General features: G+C 44.8%; 1 protein-coding gene across 1 annotated transcript; it reads right to left on the reverse strand.

Moving 5' to 3' along the window:
- Window positions 1-8,405: 8,405 nt before the first annotated feature.
- Window positions 8,406-9,978, reverse strand: LOC136494352 (F-box/kelch-repeat protein At1g67480-like). Its single transcript, XM_066490516.1, has 2 exons — window positions 9,343-9,978; window positions 8,406-9,254 (listed from the first exon to the last, which is right to left on the reverse strand). The coding sequence occupies exons 1-2, from the start codon at window positions 9,873-9,875 to the stop codon at window positions 8,627-8,629; spliced, it is 1,161 nt and encodes a 386-aa protein (XP_066346613.1). The 5' UTR covers window positions 9,876-9,978; the 3' UTR covers window positions 8,406-8,626.
- Window positions 9,979-10,604: the final 626 nt, after the last annotated feature.

The following is a 10,604-nucleotide window of genomic DNA, read 5'->3' on the forward strand; positions in this document are numbered from 1 at the left end:
GGAAGATCATCTCCGTGTTACCACAAAAGAAATATGCAAACATCATCACCATCCTTCACAACATGGAGGACTTGAGCACCATGACCCTGGGAATAGTCATTGGTAAGATAGTGACATTTGAAATGTCACGCAAGATGGATCAAGAAGAAGCCTCTTCATCAAGCAAAGGCAAAGCTCTCGCATGTAGCGAGAAAAAGAAAATGAAGGGCAAGCAAGTTGAGACAAGCTCAAGCTCAAGCTCCTCAAGTGAAGATAAAGAAGAAGATGAGGATGATAATGATGATGATGAAGATTCAAGTGATGATGATCAATCTTCCTCCTCCACTTCCGACCTTAATGAATAATCAATCAAACTTATTAACAAGGTGGAGAAGATGATCCAAAGGCTCAATGTCAAGGGTGTGCCCATCCAAATTCAAGATCTCATTTTCACCAATCAAAGAAATGAGAAAAGAAAGAGAGGATGCTATGGATACGGCGAGTTGGGACACTTTGTGGAAGTTTGTCTAAACAAGCCCACACCCAAGACAAAGAAGAAGGCATGTAAGAACCAAGCCCTCACATCAATAAAGTCATGGGATGATTCTTTAAGTGAAGAAGAACACCATCACAAGAGGCGAGGCCGCAAGCACTCATCATCAAGCTCTTCTTGTATGTGCCTTATGTCATGAGGTAACGAAAGCTCATCCTCTAGTGAGAGTGATAGTGATGATGAAATGCCTTCTTATGATGAAATTATGCTATAAAATCTTAATTATACTAAAGTTTGCACTAGTCAACAAAAGAAGCTCAAAAAATTAAAAGGGAAGCTAGATAGTTCACAAAAAGCATACAAAACTTTGCTTGAACAATATAAGAACTTTGCTAATCTCAATGTTGAACTATCTACTAAAATTGAGCAACTTAAGGCTAGTGCAACAACAAATGCATGCACAATCAATGATGAGCAACTTGTAAAGAAAAATGAAAGATTAAAAGAAAAGTTAGCTAGCTCACAAGATGCTTATAAAAGTTTGCTAGCTAAAATGGAAACCATGTGCAAACATTGTGATGAGCTAACTAATAAAGTTGCTAAGCTTGAAGCCGTTAGTACAACATCCACCAAGGCATCTAAAAAGAAAAGCTCTATCTTTAACATGTCTAAAAAGGATGCCTCTACTTCTTGTAATGATTTATGTTTAGACTCATCTTTGTGCAACCAAGTTTGTATTGAAAAGTTGTTGTAGATACATGCACACAAGAGGTTGCAAAGGAGAATGAGCAACTCAAGCAAGAAGTAGCTCACCTCACCAAGGACTTGACTCAAGTGAAAGGCAAGGCGAAGCAAGCCCAACTTCATCAAGATAACACCATCAAGGGAATGAAGAAGCTTGATGAAGGACAAACCGTGGTTTGCTACGTGTGCCACAAGGAAGGTCACAAGTCCTATGAGTGCAAGGTAAAGAATGAGGGAGGAGCAAAGAAGAAAGAGAAGAAGCAAACAAGCAAGCTCTCCAACACCTACACCAATAAGGTGGACAAGAAGGCCTCCACACCTTATCTTTTGAAGAAGAAGAAAAATGACAAGGTGGTGGCCATCAAGGTGAACAAGCAAGCCAACAATGGGGTCAAACGTTTTTGGGTGCCAAAGGAAATCATTTCCAACATGAAGAGCACCAAGAAGGTTTAGATCCCAAAAGGAAAGTGAGAAGTCCAATGGACTTCGAGGAATTTGGAGACTTGGCAAAGTATGGGTGTATTTCATGGGGTGCATCATGATGGACAAAATCATTGCCAAGTGGATTAGTGAATACTATGGACCCAAATTTCCCTTTCCATGTTAGGTAACTAGATGTTATTACTTTCAATTGGTACTTTCTTCAAGTGGTATTTCTTACAAATTGGCATCTTATAGCATCTAGTCACTTTTTATGCCTATGTTTGCATTTGCATGCTTATATCTTTTGTCATGCATACACTAGGCATATCTTATGGTAGATTTGCTCGGTTTCATTCTTAACCCTTGGAGCAAACCTACATGGTTTAAAATTGTTTAGGAGCACGACACATAGCTTGTCTTTTGATTGTACATCTAATATGTGCCAAAGGCTAAATTGTAGATAATTTCTCCCGAATATCATCTTCGAAAATGATTCTCACATTCATGAGAAGTCATCTTTCAAGTAGTATTATTGATTCTCAAATCAATGTGCATGACTTCTACAAGTATCCCACACTTGTGTGCATAAATTTAGGGGGATGTTAATCTACAAGTTGGATGCTTTGAGACTAACACCTTTTTAAGCTTATCATGTGTGTAGTAGTCTCATTGCAAGGAAAATGGAGTCCCCGGAGTTAAGCATCATACTTCAAACATCCACCACCTATTGCAAGTTGTAGAAATCAAATTGATTTTCACATGTGGTATTTCTAAACCGATATCCTCATGTTGATTTCATTTTGATATCTATATGCTTTCTCCATGCATTATATAAGTCTAAATTCCCTTGAGCAATAATTTGCCAAATATGCATATGCCTTGCTTTCTATCATATGTATGCATATATTTAGGGGGAGCTTAATCTATATAATGTGAGAGTCAAATTTTGTGACCTATTCCACTCTACATACAAAGAATCACAAAAGTTTGACCCTCCCTTGTGCTACTAATGTCTTCCTTTTTGGTGTTTAATTCCAAAGGGGGAGAATTTAGAGGACCAAAAGCAAGCATTAATAATTTACAAGTGCTAATGGTCCGAGAAAGGGAGGATAGTGGATTATGGATTGTCTATGTAATGGGGAGAATTTGTAGGAAGCAAGCCTTAAATTCATAATGCCACATGGGGACATTTTGCAAGGGCAAGATAAGTTTTTATGTAGTATCTTTTAGATCTTACAAGTAGTATCTTTTAGCATCATCCCCTTGCATTGCATCGTAGCAAGTAGGTAGTTTTTAATTTTTAAAATTCTATTATTTGCTTGCTTTGGTCGTGTTATCATCAATCACCAAAAAGGAGAAGATTGTAAGGAAAATGGACTCTAGTCCCATTTACTTTGGATTTTGGTGTTTGATGACCAACACAATCAAATTGGACTAAAGAATTTGCAAATGTTTGTTTTCTAGTTCAATAAGGTGCAAGACGTGACTTGGACGAAGGCGACGTGATGATCCGATGATCAACACCATAAGTAAGACCTTAGAAGCACAATAGAAGACCTAAGATATCAAGCAAAGTCCAAGCACAAAGATAGGAACTAAGCCGGACGCAAGATCGCGAAGAAACGAGCTCACAGAGGTGATAGGACGCTGCACCGAACGCTGCACCGGAGCTTCACAGGACGCTGCACCGAACGCTGCACAGGATGCTGCACTAGACGCTGCATAGGACGCTGCACTGGACGCTCCGATCAAGAGGCCCGACAACAGCAGTGTCAGCAGCAGCGACCGGACGCTGCACAGGACGCTATACTGGATGCTGAGTGCCAGAGTCCAGTTAACATCAGTAAGGTTTCAGAGAGCCATTTTCGTGACCGAACGCATCCGGTCAGTGCTGACCGGACGTTGGTCAGAGTCCAGTCAGTAGCAGAAAAGTGGGATTTCATCCCCAACGGCTACTTTCTCAGCAGGACTCATAAATAGACCCCCCAACCGTCCATTTGAGTAGTGTGGAGCTGAGGAAACATACTAAGGGTGTTGATACATCATTTTAGTGATCTCCACTTGTATAATGCTTAGTGTTTTATTAGGTGATTAGCGTAGGTGCTTTGCAAAGTGCTTAGGTTGATTAGACCACCACTTATGCGCTTGCTCTAGGTTTAGGCCTAGTGTTTAGTGAGGTTTACATATCTCTTACCACTCGGTGCTTGTGCGCACCATTGTTGTACATCGGAGGAGCTTGTAGTCTTGCGAGATCACACCAACCGCGTTTGTGGTGTGGCCACCACCGTGTACCGGAGGGAACAAGACCCGCGGCGTTTCGGCCGAAAGCTTAATAGTGAAGACGGCGGGGAGCATCCGGGACAGGCTTGCCAGAAGGCACGTCGGAGACCCACTTGCGCGTGGGGAAGGCCCGAGGCTATCCACGGAGTTACCCAACTGGGAGCTTAGCCCTTGCGAGGGATTTCTTGCGACGGGCTCCAACGAGGACTAGGGAAAAGTTTGCGCGCTTCTCTATACCTCGGTATAAATACCAGAGTCATCGATGGGAGTTTGCATATCTCTACCTTGCTCTTTAGCTTCCGCATTTACATTGACTGCATTACTCCATTTGCAGTAGAGATAGCAACATATTAGCAAAATCGTAGTTGCACATTTAGATAGTTTGTCTTTTGCATATGTTTTGCTAAGGTTAAAAAAGAGGCCATAGTTTAGAGTTAGAATTTTAAGTTGCCTAATTCACCCTCCTCTTAGGCATCACGATCCCCTTCAATATGAAGGACCGAAATGGCGGCCAGGGGTGTGAATGAGAGCCAATAAAAATTCTTTGTGAGGACTTGGACTATATCCCAATTTCAAGTAAACTCACTTTTTCAATAGTCGTCGAGGTCACACCAGCCAACTTGTGACATGATGAATTGATGACCCTCAAAACTATAAGGACTTACTCAAACGATATTGATACAATGTAGGCGTTCGTCCGGCCGGCTAGACGCCATGCTCCCGCACTTTGCCTGATCCAACGCCGCTCGTTAGTCCGCTTCTTAAAAAAAAGGACAGCACTGCTCCCTTCTCCGTGCGTGAGGCCCACTCCACGCTCATTGCCGCACGGCGTGGCAGCCCGCCCCACTTTGCCGCGCTGCTGCTGACATCCCACGCGGCGCCCCCATCCCCGCCTCCGTCCCCTTCTGCGCATGTCGTGCTTCGCCCTCCGCCGCGCCACCATCCTCGGCTGCCGGCTGGCCGGAACCTGCCGTCCCCCGGCTTTGTGCTGTGTCGTATGGAAGAAGGGTGGAAAACGCATGTTGCATGCCTATGTTTCACGTGTTTTTTCGTAGATATATTGCAAGTGTTTCATGTGGATGTTGCAAAAGTAGATTGGGATATTGCAAGTGTTTCTTCAAAATGTTTCATCTGTTTTTTAGACGTATGTTTGCAAGCGTTTTTTATTGGGATGTTGCATATGTTTCACACATGTTGCAAGAGTATGTTCCAATTATTTCGGCTTATTCAGTCTATGTTGCAGTAAGTGTTTTCGTGTTGCAAGTTGCAAGTGTTTTATCTGGATGTTGCATATGTTTCACACATATGTTTTAAGTGTATGTTCCAAATGTTTCATCTGCTTCAGGCGTATGTTGCATTCAAAGGTGTGTTAAGAGAGTCATGGGGCATGGCCCAAGCCCCGGGGGATGAGGCGCGGCGAGCTCGGTGCCTGCGGATGGGGTGCGCTGGGGCCAGCGGTCAGGGCACGTGGCTGTGCCTGGGTCCTGCGGACGAGGACATGCTCGTCCTCATCCCCCGGCTCCCGGATCCCGCCCGTACGGAGAGAGGGGAGCGGTATCGTTGGGAAGGAGCCACGGGCGTAGCGACAAGGTCGGGGTGCGCGTGCGGGCCGTTGAGAGGTGAACGGGGGCGGTCTGCGTTGGTGTCCATACATCCGGGCCCTAGCCATGCCCTTACTCAAAACAATGTGGAAGCAGAAAGAATGAAGTCCTAGGCTAAATGCAGCCCCAAGAAATTTAGTGCAACTACTTCTGTGTACTGTTCTAACCAGACCCAAAAAAATGAACAGCCTTAAAAAAAAAATACGCAGCACCAAAAACAAACTATCCGAGCTAAACTGAGACAAGTTAAAACGAACTGACTGAAATGAGTTTGCAGGAACTGAATAACTACTGAACCTAGTGCAGCAAGCTACAGGTCTATAGATTTAAAGAGCAAGCAATGATTTCATGAATGATTGACTAGTGTAGCTTGATAGTGAGACTCATTGCTTGCTGCACTAGGTTGGTTAGGGTCACCTGTTTACCTGTTGGTCAAGATGCAGCTGCTATCTTACACACTTAGTGCAGACAGAAATACAGAGCAAAGCAGAGGAGAAATTTTCAGAGAAACACAGCTGAAGACTGAACTGAATTTCAGATTTTTCTAAGCCTGACCAAACTGCAAGAATCAGAACAATTTGCTGTTCCTCTACTGAACTGGATGATTCAGCTATGCTGCTCCTGAGAAATCCCAAAGAATACAAACTCAGAGATCAGGAGCAGCAACTGCTGAAGGCCACCAGAGAGAAAACGAAAAAGGAACGAAAGAAAAACAGTACGGCCTGTAGCACGAACTGCAGCCTAAGCTCCACTGAGAAAACTCTGAAATTTCTCAAAACAAATCCAAAGAGCGTAGCCAGTGCAGAGAGCTTCCGCTCTGTGCGGGGTCTAGGGAAGGGTGTTAGTGGCTAAGCCTTACCCTCGCCTGTGCAATGCGAGCAGGGAACTAAAATTTAACCAAGGCCTTGCCTCGTCATGAGCAACACATCCCAGAAGAAATCCCTCAAAAAGATCGAGAATTTAACTGTTAATTTCAGATCAACCGGGAAACCGTAAAGAAAGGAAATTTTAGGGAAAAAAATCATTAAATCGAGGTCTCGTGGAGGATTTCAACAAATGGATGAGTGAGCTACCTCCTCACTTATCCTAGCACCGGTTTCTCCCAAAAAAGACCCCAAAACGCAGCCAAAAACAGAAGAACGAAAACCCCTAGAAAAATAGTACGAAATTCCAGAAAAAGAAAAAGTGCAAGAACAGTCAGGAGAGAAATTTGACTCAGATTCAAAGCAACGACAACATGAATTGCATCACAAATTCATCTACATGAACATGGCTAGCCACCTCCCTTCATCCACCGACTAAGGGCGCATTTGGTGGGGCTCCGGCCGGCTCCCGCTCTGGCACTGTAGCACCACTGTGGCAGAGTCAGCGGAGCCCCGAAAGTGTGGCTCTGGCAGCTCCTCCTGGTCTCCCGTTGGTTTAGGAAGGAGCCGGAGTCGGTATTTTGGTTGCTACAGCGATGTACAGGAGAGCACAATGCACACGCATGTAGAGCCGGAGCTGCTCGGAGCGCAACCAAACGCAGCCTAAAAAGGTGAAGAAATTAGAGCCCGCCCACTAAAAGGCGAAGAAATTAGAGCAAGAGGTGCTCAACTCTCTCTACTCCTGCCTCTCTTCTCCTCTTTAAACATTTGGCTAATTATATAGAAATAAAAGTAGGATTGCAAGGATACTACTAACTCCAGCCACATCTAATATTCAGTGTCATGGCTGATTACTAAATTATCCCTAGTAACTAATACTTGATACACATCCCCGAGGGGCAAAACTATTCAAATCTTTTCTCGCATCTGCAACTTTATTTCGTCTCGATGCAAGCCTCTTCGATGCCGCCACTTATCCGCCGATCCACCATAGTCCGGTTTTAAGGCCCAAAGCGGCAAACCTGCCGCCCCCGGTTTCGAGGCCAAAACTACCATAACAACTAGAGTCACATAGCTCATCCTCGACCGGCGGATCACCAAGTGCTTGCGTGCCCACCTCGACTTAGTCCAATCCCCTTCTTAACTTCAGTCAATACCGTGTTCATCACCATCCTTCATTTACTTGTTGATGTGCCCTAGTGCTAGCTGTCATGGTATATCTATCGGCCTTGGTCCTCGGTCCAAGACTTAGCGTCCACCCTTTATTGCTCCCAGTTAGCGCACAGACTCCTACTTGACCTTCTCCATTACCATCGATCATCTCACGCTCAACCCGTGCACATCCACAAGCCATGAGATATGTCGCACATACAAACTCATGCCTCAGTTAGTCCCACACACATTTCACCAACACTCTGATTATCTCCTTGAGAATAACTCATACATGTGTACATATCAACTATGTGTTCGCTTAATATTTTGGGATAAGGAAGACTGTGTACATTAAACTGAAATGATTTAACTTGAAAATACAAGAAAACTATAAAAAGGTCGGAACAGTCTGTCGAGCAATTGTCTTGTGTATTTCATAAATGAAATTTCTGGGCTTTGGAGGGGAAAAATGAAGTCCCATTTCATCTTGAAATATTTTTATGGGCATAAAACATAGGGTCAGTTTAGTTCCTCTAACAAGGAAAAACCTTGCTAGCATAGAAAACAAGTAAGCTTGCTAGAGATCCAACCACTCAACCCCATCTGATTTCTTTACCTGCCAAGCTAGGTGAGGCATGGTTTGCTCAAAGATCCAAATATGCCTAGTATAGTAGTATGCCCTGTCTCTAACTTTCCTTTTAATTAGAGTGCATTTCACCAATACGCATTGTATTATAGAAAATGAAATTTAAATGCCACTTCCAGTTCAACAAAAAACAAGTAAGGTACATTGAACAGATGAAGGACAAGAAATTCTGCTGTTATTAAGGAATCAAAATTTGGCATATCAGCAACATATACATCAATTTACAGAATCACAAATGGAGCAAATTACAACCTTTTCCTTAATCTATAGCTCTGCCTATTGACTGAAATGAGGAGCAGATATATAATGTCACAACACCACCTAAAGTAAAAAAGTTTACATGTATACAACTATGAGCATGTATGTGCATGGTTTGACAGAAGTTTCAGAAGAACAAGAGGCAGTAGAAGAATACCAGGGGTGCCATTTATACATAGCCATATCATCAAACTTCAATGCTCACACTGCATATGCACGACCCTGAAGGCTTGAGCTTTGTTGTCTGCCACTCACATCCTGTGGGTGCTGCAGGATCATACGCCAGTGTTTGGTACCCAGGTTCTTCCTCCAGTGAGAATAGAAGAACCTTCATGCCAAGCACCCCAAGGGAAAACTTAGTGCTGGAACTGCCAGTAAGGGGCACAGGGATCTTCTGCCAAGAGTTGTCTGCCGGGTTAAATGTTGCAAGTGATCGCTGGTTCTTCCACTCGATGCAGAACAGACTCTTGCCAAGGATAGCATGAGATGTGACCATCACACAGCCTCTCTTGAGCTCCTCCCAGGTGTGGAGATCAGGTTCATACACGTCGACAGAGCGTGTATTGCCAATAGTGAAGCTAGAACGCCCACCCATGATGTACAGCTTGTCATTGAACCCACAACCAAAGCAGCCCCACCTCGGCCTGCGAAGGCTCTCGATCAGTGTCCATTTGTTCTGCTGTGGATTGTATGCTTCGACGCTGCTCAGGCTATCGCCAGCAAGGCCAAATCCACCAGCTACATATATCACACCCTTGACCTCTGCGCAGGCAAAGTCGCGTCGCGCAACATTCATCTTGGCAAATGCAGTCCACCTGGAGTTTGTGCAGCAATATTAGTACTCGATTAAAAAGAGAATAACAATATCCTTTGGTAAAAGTAAAAAAAAAAAAAAATTCAAACCTGTTCAGACAGGCATGATAGCAGTAAACCTCATCAGAAACAAATTCTTTCCCATGGTCAGCAGCATAGCCAGCCATGACAAAAAGCTTTCCATCAAGAACCACCACACCAAACCCAGCTTTGTTTGGCCCAGGCATAGGTGGAAGTCTTCTCTTCTTCTGATCCAGGCTCCCCAACACCTCCCAACAGCTTCCATTTCTGCCTGCTTCAGTGGTCAGGACATAAATCCACTCTTCAACCTTCCCAACCTCCTTGCGGACGGCGATGAATTCTCTGCTCCCAATGAATGCCATCCACCTCTTTGACACAGCACCCATGCCAGGGAAATATCTCCGAGGAACAAGAGCAAGGCAAATCTTTGCCACATCTTCTGGCAGACCAGGTATCAGCGCGCTGGATGAATAATCATTCTGCATTTGGATCATCGTCTTGGAGGGAACATTTTGCCCAGCTGGGAACATGAGCTGCATTCTAACACCGAGGCACGTCTGTGATTGAACAGGACCTTCTCTTGATCCAACAAGGGCAAGCATTGCCAATATAGCACCAAGTGCCTACCAATGCTCGCCTACTTGTTAACAAGGGATAAATGATTTCTGTGTTTGCCGATTTAGCTTATTTGTTATGGTGGTGATGCTGCAAACATAGAGTTCATGATATCCATCACCAATGGGAACTATTGGATTGAATGCTACTGAAATTAGGTTCAATTTATATTTATCAGTCTCTTTTATATTTTCCATATTAAATGCTATCCAATCGTGAAAGGCCTTGGAATGGTTTGTCCTGGTTGAATAGACAGCCTTAGAGCATCTCCAGTAGGCTACCTAAACAGGCTACCTATCTTATATTTAGGTAATGGAGGCCAAAAACTGCACTCCAGGAGGCTACCTAAATTTGTTGGCCCAACAAATTCCCGCTTCCACTATCTACATCTGTTGCCCAACAAATCTGCCTACCTGTTTTTTTTCGGCTGTTTTCCTCTCTCCCGCAACGTGTCTCTCTCTCCCCAACACGTCTCGCCCCGACGCCGGTGGTGCGCCTCCTGCCCGCCGGTGGCGCCCCTCCCCCGTGGGCCTCCTTCGCCGGCGGCGCCCTTCCCCGACGCCCGCGGAGGCCCTCCCAATGCCGGCGGAGCTCCTCCCCACCAGTGGTGCCTCTCCCCCGCGAGCCTCCCTCGCCGCGGAGCCCTTCCCCGACGCCGGCCCTCCTCCGTCTCGTGCCCGGCCTTCCTTCCATGCGGCGCTCTCAGCGGTTCCCCT

Source organism: Miscanthus floridulus, chromosome 11, assembly GCF_019320115.1.
Source record: "Miscanthus floridulus cultivar M001 chromosome 11, ASM1932011v1, whole genome shotgun sequence".
Taxonomy (NCBI): domain Eukaryota; kingdom Viridiplantae; phylum Streptophyta; class Magnoliopsida; order Poales; family Poaceae; genus Miscanthus; species Miscanthus floridulus.

Coding starts and splice junctions, on each gene's coding strand:
- LOC136494352 (XM_066490516.1), bottom strand. CDS start 9,875: ATGCTTGCCCTTGTTGGATCAAGAGAAGGTCCTGTTCAATCACAGACG. Junction 9,255..9,342: donor TATCATGCCTGTCTGAACAG/GTTTGAATTTTT, acceptor CACAAACTCCAG/GTGGACTGCATTTGCCAAGA.